The sequence below is a fragment of the Rhinopithecus roxellana genome, chromosome 8, assembly GCF_007565055.1.
Source record: "Rhinopithecus roxellana isolate Shanxi Qingling chromosome 8, ASM756505v1, whole genome shotgun sequence".
Lineage (NCBI taxonomy): Eukaryota > Metazoa > Chordata > Mammalia > Primates > Cercopithecidae > Rhinopithecus > Rhinopithecus roxellana.
In genome coordinates, this window is record NC_044556.1 from 124,952,618 (window position 1) to 124,972,083 (window position 19,466).

At 40.2% G+C, this 19,466-nt stretch overlaps 1 protein-coding gene, 1 non-coding gene and 1 pseudogene across 3 annotated transcripts; all 3 read left to right on the forward strand.

Annotated features, from left to right (window-relative positions):
- On the forward strand, positions 1-106 carry LOC115899372. The gene has a single exon (XR_004059097.1). It is a non-coding gene; the product is annotated as a U6 spliceosomal RNA (small nuclear RNA).
- Positions 107-2,672: 2,566 nt separating this feature from the next.
- CACYBP (calcyclin binding protein) lies at positions 2,673-14,249 on the forward strand. Of its 2 annotated transcripts, none has more exons than XM_030935780.1 (6): positions 2,673-3,198; positions 8,085-8,304; positions 10,219-10,315; positions 10,573-10,672; positions 12,082-12,179; positions 13,369-14,249. In XM_030935780.1, the coding sequence occupies exons 2-6, from the start codon at positions 8,199-8,201 to the stop codon at positions 13,523-13,525; spliced, it is 558 nt and encodes a 185-aa protein (XP_030791640.1). In that variant the 5' UTR covers positions 2,673-3,198; positions 8,085-8,198; the 3' UTR covers positions 13,526-14,249. The 2 variants fall into 2 exon arrangements, with proteins under 2 accessions (XP_030791640.1, XP_010365686.1); XM_010367384.2 differs by lacking the exon at positions 2,673-3,198 and adding an exon at positions 3,256-3,699.
- Positions 14,250-17,942: 3,693 nt separating this feature from the next.
- Positions 17,943-18,041, forward strand: LOC115899374 (annotated as a pseudogene).
- The last annotated feature ends 1,425 nt before the right edge of the window (positions 18,042-19,466 follow it).

Here is a 19,466-nt window from a genome sequence, read left to right on the forward strand (position 1 = left end):
GTGCTCACTTCAACAGCATATACACTAAAACTGTAATCTACAGAGAAGATTGGCATGTCCCCTGCACAAGAATGACACACAAGTTAATTAAGCATTCCATATTTTGCACAGTCTCCAGAAGGTCATTTCTTTATCTGCTGACAAGCCCCAAGAAAACAGTATAAGTCATAGCAAAAAAAATTAAAAATTCAAAATATCCATTGAATTTGGCAGTTAGGAAATCAGGAGTAAGCTTGACAGGTACAATAACTGGGGGAAGCAGAAAGGCTGCCTGCAATAGGACAACTGAATGAGAAATAATTTCATTTTGGAAAGAAAATTATTCCAAGCTTTGGAAACAAGGCAAAAAGGTGAGTGGCATGTCCTTTCAGTGTCAAACCAAGGACTAGGGGATTGTACTTTGTTCATTTCATTGTTTACTATTGATTTAAAAGTCCTATACTGAATCTATACAGTAGCTTCTAGATTTCTGTCCAATAAGAATGCAAATGCCTACTTCCTTTCCAGTGGAACAGATAACACCAACAGTTAGTTTATTACCCTGTGACACATTAACAGGTTTGTATCTAACCTTCCCACCTTATACTAACATTACATTGTTAAATTGCCTATAAATACCTGGCGACTCAAATACACTCTCAACAAATGAGTTGAATAAAGTATTTATCACATGTCCATTTATATTTGCATAATATTGTCTGGAAAAGCCTCCCTTAGTGTTACTTCTGAAAGACCTAAATAGAGTGAAGAAATGATCTGTGTGATGAACTGGAGGAAGACGATTACAAGTGGAGAGAAAGCTGGGTACAGACTTGGAGGCAAGAGCAAACCCAGTGGGTTCAATGAATAAGAAAAATGCCAGACTGTTTAAATGAGGGAGGGGGGAAGGAAGAGTGGTGAGAGATGGGTTCGGATGTCAAGCTCATAAAGGTGAGATAAGATACGTAAAACACTCAAGTTCACAGTAAGGAGTTTGTACTTTATTCTAAGCCTAATAGGAAGCTGTTAGAGGTTTTTAAGCAAAGGGATATAATGACCTGAAAATATATTGCAAGCTGCTCTGTGGAAAACTAAAGGCACAATGGGGAAGCAGAGTAACCAGTTAGGAAGCTAAAATTTCAGACAAAATAATGATGGCTTGGACCTGGGTGTGTAGGGTAAGAAGTATTTTTTCCTTCTACCCATTTTAGGCTCATTGGCTTGGGATGCTGTAACAAAAGACAAATTAACAAGAGAAAAGCATAAATATTGTTAGTTTGACATAACATGGAAACTTCATAAAGAAATGAAGACCCAAATAAATAGTTAACCTTAGTGTTCTTTAGAGTAGGTTTGAAGAAGAATGAAGACTTGTGGGAAAATGTGATGGGGCTAAAAGACTGTGATCTAAGGGTAATAAACTGGGGGAAACTTAGCAAGGCCTGATGTTCAGGTTCATCTCTACGTTCCTGTGTTTTCAGAGATAAAGATATTACTTTTATTCTAGGTATAGACAGGGCAACTCTCACATGAGGGTATTACGTCCTGCTTCAGGGCAGAAGGGTGCAAGAAAGTTAGAGACATTCCTGCATATGTTCTTTCTCAAATTCCTTCAGTTTAAAGTATTCAATACGTCTAGGTGCCATATTTGTGGGTAGCATGCCCCAAACCTCGTCAGGTGGTAGAAACAGAGGTTGTGAGAAGTCGTTTAATTCGCTACATATTTTGAAGATTAAGCCAGTAAGGCTTGCTATATGATAAGATGTAAGGCCTGAGATAGAAGACTCACCTGTGACTCCTTAGCCTGAGCAATTAAGAGAATGAGGTGACTGTTCACTGCATTAGGTCAAGCTTTCACTCGGTACAGTGCGATATTTGTTTTTATTTAATTATGTACTTAATAATTCCAGGCTATTGGTTGGCCACTTTAAAAAAAATACGATAAAATACACAGCTCTTAGGAGTTCATCCCATGAACTTTAACAATTGTATGTATGGGTGTAATATTTCTATTACCTTGGCAAATTCCCCCCCCCCCACCCCCGCCGGGCCTTAAGTATAATCTATAGAAGAAACTACGTACATAAAAATACGTTTACAACTTAATTTCTAAAGTGAACCCACCTATCTATAATCCGTGTCTAAATCAAGTAACATCACCGGAACCTCAAAAGCCCCCTGGTGGCTCTTCCATGTCATTGTCCTTCCCACTATGCTCATTAACACCATGGGCTAGTTTTTAGACTTCATTTAAATGGAACCACACAATATGAACTCTTCTGTGTCTGGCTTCTTTCCCTTAATGTCATTTTTTGTGTGAAATCCACGCATGTTGCGCTTGGGTAATTTATTTTTTTACTGGACTTCCGATTCTTTATTACAGATAATGGTCAGCCTCCATTTTGCTAAGAGCTTTTTTTTCCTCTCCGAGTTGCTGATTCTAATCGCTGCCTTGGGCGATCTATAAAGCTGAGTGCTCGCTAAGTGACCTCTCAGGGGTCGCCGCCTTGGACGATCAATAAAGCCGAGCGCGGGCTATGTGATCTCTCAGGGGTTGTTTCCAACCGTGTTGTTGACATCTTGAGCCTGCCAAGGACTAGAATAACCCGAAAACTAGGCTTCTCTGGGGTCTCGCCAAGGGATAGCGTTAGAACCAGAAGAGAACATTGTTCCCAGAAAACATTTCACCATTTTCTTTGACGGTAAACAGGCTCATTTATACCGAATCCAAACCCAGGCGAGAGCTACGGACTCTTGAAATGGTCGGTGAAAGGGGCGAAAGCACCAGGAAATTATGCTTCAACAGTCCACGACAGAACAGAAGGGAGGGTCTGAAAATGGGGCCAAACACGGCCCTATGGTTAGGGCCTTGACCTGGGCTTCCGCCACGGGGCCGGGTCACGTGGCCAACGCAGCTCCACCTCCTACCGCGGCCAGTGATGACGCCACCAGGTCGGAGCGGATAGACCGCGGTGACGTCTCCACTGCGGCGGACTCACTGAAAATCAAACCGCTACCATTAGGAGTCCTCCACGCTTAACATATCCATTCTTTCTCGTTTGAACATAATCAGGCTGCTCCTTCTCCCCATTTTTTGCCTTCTCGCGGAGGCTGAGAGACTAGCCTTACACAACATGGCTGCCTGGTGTGTCTGGTGTCCTAGAGCGGACGGAAGCAGGTGACTCTCTACTCAACTTCCGACTTGGACTCCGAAAATTGGTACGTTATTTCCGGGGTGGGTTAAGGCAGCGGTTCCGAGCTGCGACTGCGCAGCCTGGCCTAGCGCGGTCAAATTACAATACATAAAGTTGTCGGGGCGGAGAGGAAGACATTACGCTTCTCGGACTGCCGGCTCGCTCGCGAGACTTGAGCGTTGCTAGGAGATTCGCCAGGCGGGCGGAGCCAGACTCGGCGGGGCGGGGAGGGGCGGGGCCAGACTCTGTGAGGCGGGGAGGGGTGGGGCCAGGCTTGGCGGGTGGAGCGTGCTCGCGGTGGGCGGTGGCGGCGGCGGCCTCGCGAAGGTTCCAGATCCGTCGCGTGCGGGAGGCGGGCCGCGATCTCGCGCAAGGTCGGTGTGCGCGCGGGCTGCGGCGCCGCGACTCGTGCGAGTGGGCTTCTGCGCTCGGTTTGAGGGCTCGGCGTGGCGTTTCCTGTTCCCTCCTCTGCGCGGCTGCAGCTCGGGCCTTCGGCCTGATCCAGCCTCCCATGGCTTCAGAAGAGGTAAATGGTTCGGCCCCATCTTCCTCATGCTCCCCGGCTGGAGCTGCAGCGCCATCCTCCCGCCCCACCGCTGTTTCCGTGGGCTGAGCCGCCCTGCGGCGACCCGCTGCCGCGGCAGTCGGCGCGCCGCCTTCCCTGGGGACGCCTCACTCGCCCCTTCCTGCGCGGTCGGCTCCCCGCTCTTCATCTCGGCCTCGCACCCCACCCGCCTGCCGGGCCGGAGCAGGGGTGTGCGGCGATTCTCCGTGCAGGCGATGCGGGGAGTGGGTCTGAGCGAGCGGCCCCCTGCGCGTGTTCCTCAGGCCCTTTCTGCGCTGGTTTCCCAGGCAGAAGACAGGACGCTTCATTCAAGCAAAGCTGGGTGCAAACATGAGTGTCGTTTATGGTAGAGGGCGGTTGGAGGGTGAGAAGTTTTCGGTGCTAGCACTTGAATTCTCTTAGTCATGTTTTCTCTACACACGAGGAGCTGTGTTACTCTGGGCAAGTTGTTTAGCTTTTCAGTGTCGCAGTAGCATCCATTTCATAGGGTTGTTGAAAAGTATGATTTCTAGGTGTTTCAACCAGTGATTGGCAAATAGCAATCTGCTGTATGTGATTTTTAAAATAAATAACTTGGAAAGTTAGTTGTAATTAATAGTAAGAAACCCAATGGCCTGTGTTAAAGCTCCGTAAACTCTGAACGTTGGAGAATTAAATTTTATGGAGACTTAGTTTGCTCAGTTAGAAAATGGGAATGATAGTACTTGTATTGCTCATTTCCTGGCCTAAGTGGGAGGTGAAGACGGGACAGTTATTCACAGCTAAGTGTTGGGTGTGCATTAACTAGATTTGCTTTATGAAAACAAGTAGTGGGAAATCCCAAGCCTTTTTTTTTTTTTTAACTCAAAATCTTTTCTTTATAATGAGGAAAAACTATGAGATTTGTGTGTTATAGTCTTAATCTAGGTATCTTGTGACAAGTCTTTTAAGGTAGGTCTTGGGTACATGCGCCCCTAGGAGAGAACTTCACAGTCATGCAGGTGGATAGCTCAGTATTAGTCCTCTTGAGAGTAGGGAATGTTCTCAGTTTAGGTACTTAGAAGTAGACATTTAAGGGCACTTCATTTTTGTTTTGTTTGAGATAAAATTTAAGTTTTTAACCATTTTAAAGTGTATAATTCAGGTATTGTTTTAAGTATATTCAGTGTAGTGCAGCCATCGCCACTGTCTAGTTTCAGAACATTTTCATCACTCCAAAAAGAAACCATTTAGTGTCTTTTAAACAATTGCTTCCCATTCCCCCCTCAGCCCCTGACAACTATTCATCTTATACTTTCTGTGAATTTGCCTATTCTAGGCATTTCATATCAATGGAGTCACGCTGTATGTGGCCTTTTGTTTTTTGGCTCCTTCAACTTAGCACTAACATTTTCAGGTTCATCCATGGTGTAGTGTGTATTAGTACACATGCTCTTTATGGCTAAATAATATTCTATTATATGCGTATGGCACATTGTGTTTATCCTTTCATCCGTTTATGGACATTTATTTCCACTTCTTTTTTTGAGATGGAGTCTCGCTCTGTCGCCCAGGCTGAAGTGCAGTGGCGCAGTCTCGGCTCACTGCAATCTTCGTCTCCCGGGTTCAAAGGATTCTCCTGCCTCAGCCTCCTGAGTAGCTGGGATTACAGGCGCGCGCCACCATGCCCGGCTAATTTTTGTATTTTTAGTAGCGACGGGGTTTCACAACGCTGGCCAGGCTGGTCTCGAACTCCTGATCTCAAGTGATCTGCCCGCCCGCCTTGGCCTCTGAAAGTGCTGGAATTACAGGTGTGAGCCATGGCGCCCTGCCTTATTTCCACTTCCTGACTAACATAAAAATAATGCTGCTGCGAGTGCTGTGTACAAGTTTTTTGTGTGGATGTGTTTTCAGTTCTCTGGGGTATGTATCTAGGAGTGGAATTACTGGTTCATATGGTAACTTTTTGAGAAACTGTTAGACTGTTTCCAGAGTGGTTGCATCATATTCCCACAAGAAGTGTTTGAAGCTTCCAGTTTCTCCACATCCTTATCAACATTTGAGTTCTATTTTTCTTTTTTGGTTTATAACACCATCCTGCTGGGTGTGAAGTGGTATCTTGGGAATTTGATACGCGTTTACCCAATGATGAAGATGTTGAGCATCTTTAACGTTCTTGGTGTCCATTTCTGTATCTTTGGAGAAACGTGTGTTGAATTCCTTTGCCCATTTTTGAGGCACATTGGTGTTAATGCCTCCTAGTGAAAAATTAGGAAATAGGAAGATAGAGCTTGAATGCGTTATGGGTAGGGATAAAAGGGAAATAAAATTTTTATATACGTAAAACAAATACATGCCAAGAAGGCAAGGAAAATTACATGATAAATTAGATAAGAAACTATCTAGGACATCTTACAGTATTTGTGCAGAAAAAGCAGATCTTTGCTGGTTTCAAGTCTGCCAACAACAGAACTGAGGAAATGTCTCAGTTTTAAGTTTTTTCAGTGGATACTTTATAATGAAAAGAGTAATTTAGAGCCAAAACTGGCAATAAAGAGGGCTTGGGAATTCAGCCACTGGGGGAATCCCTTGCCTAATTTGAATTACTTTTCTTTTTCTGCTAAAGCATTCCTATTTCAGTCAAAAAGCAAAACCTCGTGCTTAGACTTATTATATTTCATTTTATATTTCAGTATTTTATGAATTAGGAGTTGTAGAATCAGCGTTTTTTTTGAAACCATTAAAATAAAAGTATTATTTTGAACTGAAACATCTTGGTTCTATGCTCAAAAGACGAGTTTGCAAGAGTTTTTGTCATAGTAATATGAGCTGTTCTTGGAAGGGGAGAGTGTGGACAAGAGGGTTGGGCAGAGTTGAACTTTTTTGTTTTTTGATACTGAGTTTTGCTCTTGTTGCCCAGGCTAGAGTGCAATGGCGCAATCTTGGGTCACTGCAACCTCTGCCTCCGGGGTTCAAGCAATTCTCCTGCCTCAGCTTCCTGAGTAGCTGGGATTACAGGCACATGGCACCATGGCCGCCTAATTTTTGAATTTTAAGTAGAGACAGGCTTTTGCCATGTTGGTCAGGTTGGTCTCGAACCCCTAACCTCAAGTGATCCACCCGTTTGGCCTCCCAAAGTGCCGGGACTACAGGTGTGAGCCACTGCATCGGGCCAGAGTTGAACTTTTTATACCATGTCATCTGTTATAGATAGGCAAAACTAGGGCATCTGAGTTAAATGAGATAATAAAAGACTTGTAGTAAAAGAAAAGAATTAGTTCTGTTATTGCATTTTATAAGACTATTAAGAAACAAAGGCTTTCAGACTCTGTTGTGCGTCTGATATTCTGAATTATAAAGCACTAAAAGACTTTTAAATTGAGCTTTTGATATAATCAAGCTGTGACACAAGATTTTTTTGGTCAAGTTGCTAGTATCAAGCTAGAGTGTAAAGTTACTGTAAGAAGTGAAACAGCTGTTTGGAAAGATCTTGTGTATTTGCAGTATGTCAAGAGGGTAATTGGGGGAAAAAAACTTAGGCTCAATAATTTTCTAACATTGTCTTCTTGAATTTCATAAAATGTTGCCTCTATCTCTAGAAAGTAAAAAGAAGTAGACTTTACTAGATGATGGATTGGCATGAGAAGAAAATGAGAACGTGGTGGCTTTTTCAAAAGATAATTTCCAAGAGTAGGTTGCATTTTGGGTCTTTTGTCACCTTCTATGCAACCAACTCCTACACTTCTGACTGTAAGACTGACCCAGCTTCAGAGCAAGACTTTTCCTCAAAAGCAGAAATTTGGTTTTTTTTGTTTGTTTTTTTAAAAATATTTTGTCTTAAAAATTCGGACTTTTTTTATTTGAGGTATTTGAGGTGGGAAGATCAATGAAGACCAATCAGTGACAGAAAATGGAGCATTCATTACCTCAGTAAAGTTTGCCATATAGCATTTTGCCATGGTCACTGCGTGTTCTCTCATCTCTTAAATATTTTAAAAGTGTCTAACATCTAATGACACTCGGATTAGATGTTAAAGGAAATCTATGAATCCCTTGTCAAAAAAAAAGTCTTTGTTTTACTTTTTAAGTCGCAGATGTTTCTTGTAAATATTTTAAAGCAAATATAAACTGGAAAATTTGGGTTTGATTACCTATTTATTGTTTGTTCAAGATTGTTCAAAGTTTTCCTTTTGGAAAAAAAAGGAAGCTTGAGTTAATTACAGTTAATAAGCCAGAGGGAAGAACTGAAGTTGCAACTCAATCCTAGAAAATTTAGATGAACCTCTTAATTCTTAGTGCTTATTTCAGCAAGTTGAAAAGAGTGATAAGCACAATATCAAGCCATTTCCTTATTGATCATAGCTAACTTATTTTTTGTCTTAACACAGCTACAGAAAGATCTAGAAGAGGTAAAGGTATTGCTGGAAAAGGCTACTAGGAAAAGAGTACGTGATGCCCTTACAGCTGAAAAGTCCAAGATTGAGACAGAAATCAAGAACAAGATGCAACAGAAATCACAGAAGAAAGCAGAACTTCTTGATAATGAAAAACCAGCTGCTGTGGTTGCTCCCATTACAACGGGCTATACAGTGAAAATCAGTAATTATGGTATGACTTGCTTCCCTATAGCCAGTTTTGCCTCCGAGCAACCTATTCCTCATAGTGATCTAACAAATTCATCTTTAAATGAGTTTTGAGTCTGTGTGTTTGGTGGCTTGGAGGAAGACCCATCAGTTTTTATTTAATAAAACTTTCTTTAAATAGGAAAGGATACATTCTAGAAGCTGTTAACAAGAGTAAGGTGATTTACTACAAAGATGAGGAGTAGCAACAAGGAAGGAATTTATTCTGAAATTATTCAGTATATATGAGGTACCGCTTTGGTGGTGGTGGTGGTGTTTAATCATGTTTTATGTTTCACTTTGCCAACCACTACAATTAACTGAGGAGAGGAATCCAGTTAAATTCAGGAAATATTTTTGAGCACCTAATGTATATCACTATTGTGCTTAGACTTACGGATACACAACAGTGACAAAGACCCAATCCTTTCTCATGGTGTGGTTGGGACATAGACGTATAACTCCTAACATAACAATGTATTAGCAAAACAGTATGAGCAAAAACTGTTTTCCTTCAATGGTGTATATAGTTTTTTTGTTTTAGCGGCAGTGCAACTTGAATGAGAGTGATGAGCTCTCACTGGAGCAAGGACAGGCTGGTTTTTCTTTGTGCTAATAATGTCTAGCACATAATAGGTAACATAGCTGAGGAAATAATTCTGGAGGTGAAGAACAGGGAGAATTAGAGAGATTTGAGTGTGAAGGGTGAGTTATATGTTCAGCAAGTCAAAAAGGAAGGGAACAGCATGAGCAGAGGACATGAATAGAGACTTGGAAGGCATGATCTATTTTGAGTATTGTTATAGTGAAAAGCATGTGTATGTCGTGCTTAAGAGATGTACTATATAGTACTATATGAAATTGCACCGTGTACTCAGTTGAGTATGGGAAACTGGTCTGAAGATGTTTAGGATTATGGCATTTTAACCAGGAACATAGATTTGTGTTGAGGGAGAAACTTGTCAATCCGGAGGATGTACTGACTGGAAAGAAACTATTAATAAATGAAGTTCTCTGGAACCCTCTAGGGCATTTTTTTGATCAACACTATGTTTCTTTTTAATTTTCGTGGGTATATAGTAGGTGTATGTATTTATGGGGTACATGAGATGTTTTGATACAGGCATGCAGTGTGAAAACACGTCATGGAGGATGGGGCATGTTTCTATTCCATAGGACTAAGTGAGGAAGAGTCAGGGATATGTATGTATGTATATATTCTTGATAAACAGAAGATGCTTTTTGTGATGTTTTTTATTTTCTACAAATATGATGGTATTTTGTGAAGTGTGTATGTCTTGTATGTTGACAGAGTTCTTCTAGGTTAGAGACTTGCTGGTAGTTTGATAATACATACTGAAATGGCATTTAATAGATATCAGTAGGTTTGTCAGATTTGGATGAAGAATTGGAGTCATTTACATTCTGCTTTGCCCTGGAAAGGAAGTAAGAGCGCTAGGATTCCGTTTGTTATACTACTTAGAGAAGTAGAAATGGTTATGGAATTAGACAGTATTGATACTTAGCCATCCACCTTAGTGGAGAGCTACCGATATTTAGATGTAGGACAAAACTGTTTCCATAAAAGCAGTAAATGAACTAATCTTATGTATTTAGTGATCATATTTTTATTCTGAGGGACAAAAAGAACATAGGCTTTGTATTCAGAAACCTGGATTTGAATCTGAATTCTATCACTTGTTAGATGCCTAACTTTGGGTAGAGTACTTAACTGCTTTGAGGCTCCATTTCTCAACCTAGAAAATTTCTTGGGTTTCAAATTTTTTTATGACTGGATTTTCATAATTTTACTTTCCTGAGTTATGAGCCATGTGCGTTTGCTGTTCTAGAGATAGTTTCAGAGACTTACTTATGTCCCATCTTTTGTTGTCATTGCCAGGATGGGATCAGTCAGATAAGTTTGTGAAAATCTACATTACCTTAAGTGGAGTGCATCAAGTTCCCACTGAGAATGTGCAGGTGCATTTCACAGAGAGGTGAGTTCTCATTATGTTGGGAAAGACGGTGATCGTTAACAGTCAACATTGCCTTATCTTGAGACTTTTTCTTAGCAGTTTTTAAAATTCTTCTTAAATTTAGAATTAATTATCCTTTACAACTACTTTCAAGAGGTGAGCATTAACTGGCCAAATGCACACCCTGAAATAAAGCCAGCAGCTTTTTTTCCACTCTTACGGAGTAAGAATACCTTTCATAGAACTAGAAAGATGATGTATTCACCATTGTGTTGCAGGTCATTTGATCTTTTGGTAAAGAATCTAAATGGGAAGAGTTACTCCATGATTGTGAACAATCTCTTGAAACCCATCTCTGTGGAAGGCAGTTCAAAAAAAGTGAGTGTGCTTTTTTTGGTCGTAATATTCTGAAACCTTACCAGATTGAACCTAGCTGATTTAGAATTGAGATGAACTGGAATGAATTTGTCCTGTAACAGGGACCACTGCCTGTTTTGTGAATGTTTTATTGGGACATAGCCAGGCTTATTTGTTTGTGTGTTGTTTGTGGCTGCTTTTGTGCTACAATGGCAGAGTTAAGTGGCTGCAGCAGACCACATAATGCCCTAAATGAAACCTAAATATTTACTGTGTGGTCCTTGACAGAGAACATTTGCCAACTCCTTTTGTAGAAGAATAGGCTATTGTAAGAATATTCCATTAAGATCAGGAAGGAAGTAAACGTTTGAAGGTAGTTAAGAGTGAGACTTGAGTTTTATGCCAGGTTTACTGCTTATTGTTTGTGACCTTTGGCAGCTTAATCACTCTGTGCCTCAGTTTCTGCATTTATGCAATAGTAATAATTTATTTCACAAAGTTGAAATGATACACTGAAGTGCAATACCATATGTAAAGTGCTTAAATTAATGGTAGTGTTAGCATTGTGCATAATACTCCTATACATAAAAGGAGGTCTTAAGCACTTAGCCTCCTTGGAGTTAGAAGCAGCTATAAAAATAAGGAAACTGTCTTTTAAAAACTACCCTTTATAATTTTTACTAAATCAGATAGTCCCTCTTTTCTGCCTAATTTGAATAAATGAAGTTTAATGCATTAGGTATATAGACATGCCATTCTGCCATCTGTTTTTATAATACATAATTAACAGCTTACAGGTGATACTCAAATATAGTTGGATTCGCCGTCTTCCTGCACCCTTCTGCATCCACTAGTCCCGTACATAGAGTACCAAAAGATCCCTAGAAGTCGTATTGATCATTGTTTAAAGACCTGTACGTTGCCCTTCTTTCACACTTTCCAAATGCCTCACCTTGCTCCATACTGCCTTATGTGACTTGGTTTCTTGCCTATCCTCGACCCCTCTTATTATATTACTATCTCTTTGTCACTAAAATCCAGCCACTCCTCCTGCTTCTCAAACACACCAAGATCATCCCATCTTGGAGCCAGTCTACATGGCTCTGCCAACTGCCTTCTCCTGACCTTAGGCTTCAGCTCAGATTTTGCCTCAGGGAGGCCTTCCTAATGAAGTTCCTGCTCCCACCCCCATTAACACCTGCTTTGTCTTGCCAGCACTTTCTAGGATATGACGGTATTCAAGTTTTACTTATTTATGGTCTTTTCACGCCATGAATGTTCAGATTTTGGCCTATTCATACAAGTATTACTAGCACCCCAAATAAGTCTATACATACTAGGGACTTGATTAATTAAATAATTGTTTTCTAAATATTCATGCTAATCTTCATGTCTTCTAAGCTGTATTTGTTTTCCCGCTTTTCTTCCAGGTCAAGACTGATACAGTTCTTATACTGTGTAGAAAGAAAGTGGAAAACACAAGGTGGGATTACCTGACCCAGGTTGAAAAAGAGTGCAAAGAAAAAGAGTGAGTCTACTTTCATTTTTTAAAGAATTCTAGTGTATTGTTTGAGATCATGGATTTTTAAGTTTTTCTTTATGGATAATATATTTCTGCTTTCAACTGTCAGAAACTACCTGAAGAGGGCGCGTCCAGCCAGTTGCTTTTTAAGGTCTTGTAGTTAACAGTTGGCTCTTTAGTGTGGTTCTTAACCCTAGGCACTTCTATACAAATACTGTGCCCGTTCCCAGATACTCTGTTTCGGTAGTTCGAGAGAGGCTCAGATACCCCTGTATGTTTTAAATTTCTCAGATGTTTGTGATAGTAGTTGTTTTCATTGTCACTGGTTTAGAGTGAAAAAGATAAAATATTTTTATCCTTCTTAATAATGACCTTTTAAAAATGTTTATTCAATGATACTTGCATTCTAGGTCGGTTCATCTTCTAGAGGTACTAATTGAAGACTCAGGTCCAGATCTGTGTATCTCAGGCTTAAGAGGAGAGCTTTTCTAATTATAAAATACATGAGCTTCAGGGTACATCCATGTGTAATGTTTGTGATTTTCCATCAATTTTTTTTTTCCAAATTATGAGGAAACATGCTTTTAAAAAATGAAAAGTTAGAAAATCAAATCCTTACTTATTTTACCTGTTAAAAATGAGGCCAGGCGGGGTGGCTCATGCCTGTAATCCTAGCATTTTGGGAGGCTGAGGTGGTGGATCACCTGAGGTCAGGAGTTTGAGACCAGCTTGGCTGACGTGGTGAAACTCCGTCTCTACTAAAAATACAAAAATTAGCCGAGCATGGTGGCACGTGCCTGTAATCCCAGCTACTTGGGATGCTGAGGCAGACAGAATTGCTTGAACCTGGGAGGCGGAGGTTGCAGTGAGCCAAGATTGCACCACTGCACTCCAGCCTGGGTGACAGAGCAAGACTGTCTAAAAAAAAAAAAAAAATCATGGGAAATCCCTGTGCCTAAAAATGGCCCCTTACTATTTTGATGACCTCTTTCATGCACCAAGTGTGTGCATGCTTGGTAGGTGTGTGTTGTTTTCATTAAGATGAACTTAGGCGTGCCGTTTTGATTGTGAATCTCTATGGATACACTGTCTTCCCTCTTATCCCTCTACTTCCTGCCAGTGTTAACAACCTGAATTATAGTATCTTCCCCCGTGCCTTCATTTCTCCATTGTTGTATATGTTTTCTTTTTAAAGGAAGCCCTCCTATGACACTGAAACAGATCCTAGTGAGGGATTGATGAATGTTCTAAAGAAAATTTATGAAGATGGAGATGATGATATGAAGAGAACCATTAATAAAGCATGGGTGGAATCAAGAGAGAAGCAAGCCAAAGGAGACACGGAATTTTGAGACTTTAAGGTCCTTTTGGGAACTGTGATGTGATGTGGAAATACTGATGTTTCCAGTAAGGGAATATTGGTGAGCTGCATATATAAATTTGACAGATAGCTATTTACATAGCCTTCTAAGTAAAGGCAGTGAATTCTCCATTTCCTACTGGAGGATTTATTTAAATAAAATATGCTTATTAAACACTCCTGCAAAGATGGTTTTATTAGTACCCTGGTCATTTTGTTCAAGGAAGGGTTATAATTGCATTCTCATGTGAAATATAAAAAGCAAGTCTTGCCCAATAAAAACGCTACATTGTGTGTATTTTTTGTTCAGCTAAGAATTGGAGAAGTATTTGCTTGCCTTTAAGTTACTGACATCAGCTTCCACCAGTGTAAAAATTGAGTAAAACCTGAAGTTTTGCATAAAATGCAGATCGGTACCTGTGCTTGAAGGTTACTGTAGAGCATCTGACCCCTTATTACCACCTTAAGCAATGTGTGTGCCATGCATTACCATGCATTAATTCAATCACAGGTGTTTCTATCTAGATTGAAATATGTCAATGAATATGGAATAGAAACTAAATCTAAACATGACAGTAATAGACACACATCTTTGTATGGTACCAATTAGTTTTGCTGTGGATCAGATGGTTTATGAAAGTAATAACCATAAAGCAAAAAATAATCTGAAAGCCCGTCTATTCCTATGCTCAATAAAGTGAAGTTTTTCTTCATTAGAACAGTTTTATGATTTATTTGTCTAGGAGTATGTCAGAAAAACCAGGCTTCTAGTAGGAATTATTCCTATTGTCCCTGAAGTCAGGACCAGTGCCTGTGATCTCCATTACTATATTTTACTGGAGGTATTAACCAACACAGTTAGATCAGAGAAAGCAATTGAAGCCAGGCATGTAGGCTGGTGCCCATAATCCCAGCTACCCAGGAAGCTAAGGCTGGAGGATCACTTGAACCCAGGAGTTTAAGGCTGCAGTGAGCTATGATCATGCCACTGTACTCCAGCTTGGGTAACAGATTGAGAGCCTGTCTCATTAAAAAAAAAAAAAAAAAAAGCCATTAGACACACAGGAAAAATCCAGAAGGGTAAACTAAAGCTACAATTAATATGGGAATTTGGAAAAAGTGGTAGGACATACAATACAGAAACAGCTTATGTATAGGATAGCTGTAACTAAATACTGAAACACATTATGCCTCTGTAATTGGTGTTTATACATGAACAGAATAGCAGACACAATGCATATGAAAGTTACAGAATATGGTAAAAGTGGGATAAAGATGGGTTTTTAATGACAGTAAGATAACTGAAAATAGGCATATAGATACATTCCAAGCAGACTGAAGATCTAATTGTAAAAATGAAAGCATATGGGCTGGGCGCGGTGGCTCAAGCCTGTAATCCCAGCACTTTGGGAGGCCGAGACGGGCGGATCACGAAGTCAGGAGATCGAGACCATACTGGCTAACACGGTGAAACCGTGTCTCTACTAAAAAATACAAAAAACTAGCCGGGAGAGGTTGTGGGCGTCTGTAATCCCAGCTACTCGGGAGGCTGAGGCAGAAGAATGGCATAAGCCCGGGAGGTGGAGCTTGCAGTGAGCTGAGATCAGGCCACTGCACTCCAGCCTGGCCAGTACAGCAAGACTCCGTCTCAAAAAAAAAAAAAAAAATGAAAGCATACAAATACTAGAAGAAAATGGGGCAAAACTACATTATATGTGACTTAAAACCTAGAAGAAACAAAACTTGATCAGTTTTAACTACATAAAAATGTTTATAGGACAAGAAAAACCCCACCACAACCCAAAGCAAACAATGTATTGAGAGGATTCCAATAATTAAGAATACTTCATACAAAAAGAAATGTAAATGATCTTTAACCTGTAAAGATGCTTACCTTGTTCAGAAGAGAATAAACCACAGTTTCTTTTTACCTTTCACTGGAAAAAGTTTAAAAACAAATATATTGAGTGTTGAGGCTGTGGAGAAATAAGGACACATATTTGGGAATGGAATGAAAAAGTAAAACTCTGGTTAACACTCAAGAGTATTTGGGTGGGTGCGGTGGCTCACACCTGTAATGCCAACATTTGGGAGGCCAAGGCGGGCAGATCACTTGAGGTCAGGAGTTTGAGACCATCCTGGCCAATATGGCGAAATCCTGTCTACTGAAAATTAAAAAAACTAGCTGGGCATGGTGGCAGATGCCTGTAATTCCAGCTACTCAGGAAGCTGAGGGACAAGAATCACTTGAACCTGGGAGGCCAAGGGACAACAATCACCTGAACCTGGGAGGCTGAGGGACAAGAATCACTTGGACCCAGGAGGCACAGTTTGCAGTGAGCTGAGACTGTGCCACTGCACTCCAGCCTGGGTGACAGAGTAAGACTCTTGTCTCAAAAAGAGTATTTGGTAATAACCATCAGAATTACATATGCATTTATCCTCTGACTCAGAATTTTAACTTCTTTCTGGGCTCTGAAAGGTGCATTTACGAAAATTTGGAATGCTATATGCAAAAGACCAGAAATACCCAAGTGTATTAAACAGGAATGTATTACGGTTCATCCACATGAGGGAGTCACAAAACAATGAAGATTTCTGTATAATGTAAAATGGTCACCAGGATAGAGTAAGGGGAAAAGCAAAGTGCAGAACATTTATGGTATACCCACTGGGTCTGTGTAAGAAGGGTGAGAAATGTGAATGTATGCACATAGGTGTATTTGCTTATGTTTCAAAAAAAAACTCGAGTAAACCCAAAGCTAATAAAAATTGTTAGCAGGGGAAGGAAGGAGATGAGGATGGAAGCTACTCTGTGAATGTAACTTTTTTCTAGAGTTTTGACGTTAGAACTATCTAAAATTTAACATGATTGAAAAAGTAAAAAATGACCCTAAACCTACCAACACATTGTCTCAGTCTGTTCCTGCTGCTGTAACAAAATGCCACAGACTAAGAATTTATAAATAATATTTATTTCTTGCACTTCTGGAGGCTGGGGAGGTCTAAGATTTGGCACCAGTAGATTGGTGTCTAGTAAGGGCTTGCTTTCTGCTTCCAGTATGGTGCCTTCTTGCAGTATCGGAAGGGTAAAAGGGATAAACTCTCCCTCAAGCCCTCTTAGAAAGGCACTGATCCCATCCATGAGTGTGGAGCCATCCTGGCCTAATCACCCGCTAAGGGCCCCACCTCTTAATGTCAACGCATTGTGGATTAGATCGCAATGTGAATTTCAGAAGTACACAAATGTTCAAACTACAGCATATATATACATCAAGTTGGTAGTATAAACTACTTTCAAATAACTTTAGAACACAAGTGTTTGCCCATTGGTAGTGAGATGGATTCTAAGTACAAAACCACAAGTGAATCTAAAACTATAATCACTAGTGTTAGTAAAATTATATTGAAACTTTAAATATAATTTATGATAAAGGTAAACAGGCTGATGTCATTAGGAGCTAAGATTTTTGTATTAAATACATTCTAAAATCAATAAAAACTCACCTTTTTTTTTTTTGAGATGGGGTCTTGCTCTGTTGCCCAGGCTGGGGTACAGTGGTGCAGTATCAGCTCACTGCAACCTCTGCCTCCAGGTTCAAAGGGATTCTCCAGCCTCAGCCTCCCGAGGAGCTGGGACTATAGGTGTGCGCCACCACACCCAGCTAATTTTTGTATTTTTTGGTAGAGACGGTTTCACCATGTTGGCCAGGCTGGGTCTCGAACTCCTGACCTCAAATGATCCACCCGCCTCAACCTCCCAAGGTGCTGGGATTACAGGCGTGAGCCACCGCACCCGGTCTGTTTTTACCTTTTAAAAAAAGACTTGCCTAGGCAGACCCGCTGAAAGGACCTAAATGCAATGATGATAATAGCCATCAGCACTGCCTAGTGCTCAGTGTGGTCTCTAAACTAAACACTATTTCCTACAAAAAGGTCCATGAACCCTTGGAAAAAATGTCTGAGGCAAGAAATGCACAAAGTAGACCTGGGTTAGCTTATGTCAGAAAGCAAGGAAATACTGAATAATACTGTACCAATTCAGTAGGATACAGGAAACAACTTAAGGGGCTCTCACTGGTAATGGGACAATTTGAGCATCAAGAAATAATGAATGGAATAGATTGAAACAATATACACAAAATTTGCAAGTTCACTACAGTGAAAAATAAATGATTTGTTACCATTTTCATTGGCTAGAGCACCAACTCATTTACTCTAAAAATTGTTAAAGAATCATGCATTTATCTTGAAGAAATATATTTCAGGAAAATAAATTACTGATAAGGAAAAGTTCTTGACAGAAAAATTCTAGCCAATACAGAAAAATTATGGAATTAGAAAACTACAATTGCAAACCTCAATAAAACAACAGAGTAACAATCACCAATGAAAAGCAAAAACTTTGCTTGCTTCAGCAGCACATATATTAAAATTGAATAATACAGAGATTAGCATGGCCCCTGTGCAAGGATGACATGCAAATTTGTGAAGCGTATTAAAATGCTGTAAAACAAAAAAAAGCAAAAACCATTGAGTGGCAGGTTAATGAATGGTTAACTTCAAATGCAGGGACCAGGCTGATCCCACCTGCACCCACTGGTCAAGCAGCATTCAAAGTTGGACAGACAGATAACGTGCCTTCTGGTTTAACAGTACACAGCACCACTGATGAAAATTCATCTCCAAAACATGGAGCCTGAATCTAGGTCAGTCTCAATGTAACTACCAGTTTATAGGGAATTTGTGTGACAGGAATAAATTTAAAAACACACGAAAGAAGCAAACGGCTAAATGTTGGACATTCTACAGGAAAAATGGCCCGGTTCCTCCCACAAATGAATGACATAAAGGAGTGAAGAGGTTTATAGAACAAAAGGGATTTAAGAGATGTAGCAACCAAATGAAATACATGGATCATACTTGGACTCATTCAAACAAACCAAAAAGATGTGGGATGTCCTTTCAATGATATGCCAGAAATCAGTAAATCTGATTTGATTAACACTAGTTACTAGTTATTAGCTAGAACATTCCAGTTGGTAAGTTGTCATACATATTTAAGAAATATGAATCCAAACTAGATTGTGATAATTCCCTCATAACTTCACCTCTACCTGAGTTTCGGGCTCTGCTATCCAGCTGCATACTAGTCTTCATCAGATGACACAGGCGTCTCCAACACTGCATGACTGGAACCTGAACTTCCTTATCTTCTGTTTCCCCTAAATCTGTTCTTTTTTCAAATTTTCTATCTTGGAGTTGCCCTCTACCATCTATCTAGACACTTTTATCAGGAACTCAGAGAGCCATCTTTACCTCTTAGATATAATCAGTCTTGTAAGTCTTGCCCAATTTTCTTTTCTAAAACTTTAAAAATCTGTCCTGTCTTCTCTAGCAAATACCACAATGTTAGTTCAGGCCTTCATCTTCCTCAACAATTAAGACATCCTCCTAACTGGTTGTCTTGCCTGTAGCCTTTTCCTCTCATGGCCATCTGCCACACAGCCGTCACTTACCTGTGTTACAAACTGATGATGTCATTCCTGTGCTTAAAACTATCTAATACCTGGTATGTCAGTCTTAATTCCTTCACATGATTTGTGAGATCCTCCACTATATGAGCCTTGTCTTGTGCTTCATATATCTGATCCACTGAAGTGACTGTGGTTCTCTGATGCTAGAGTGCCTTTGCTTCTTTGTGCTTTTGTTTCCTCTGTGTGCAGAAAAAAATCTCACCCCTCACCTCCTCATTTATTAGTAAGTTCTCCAGGAATATTTTCCTGATGTTAAGTAGGTACTTCAATATGTGTATTTTTATCACTGGGCTGATCACACTGTTGAGTTACTGAATGAGAACTTTGTGCTAGCCTTACTTATTTCTGTTATGAATTAAATAAACATAAAAATAGGGAATATATACTGTTCCAACA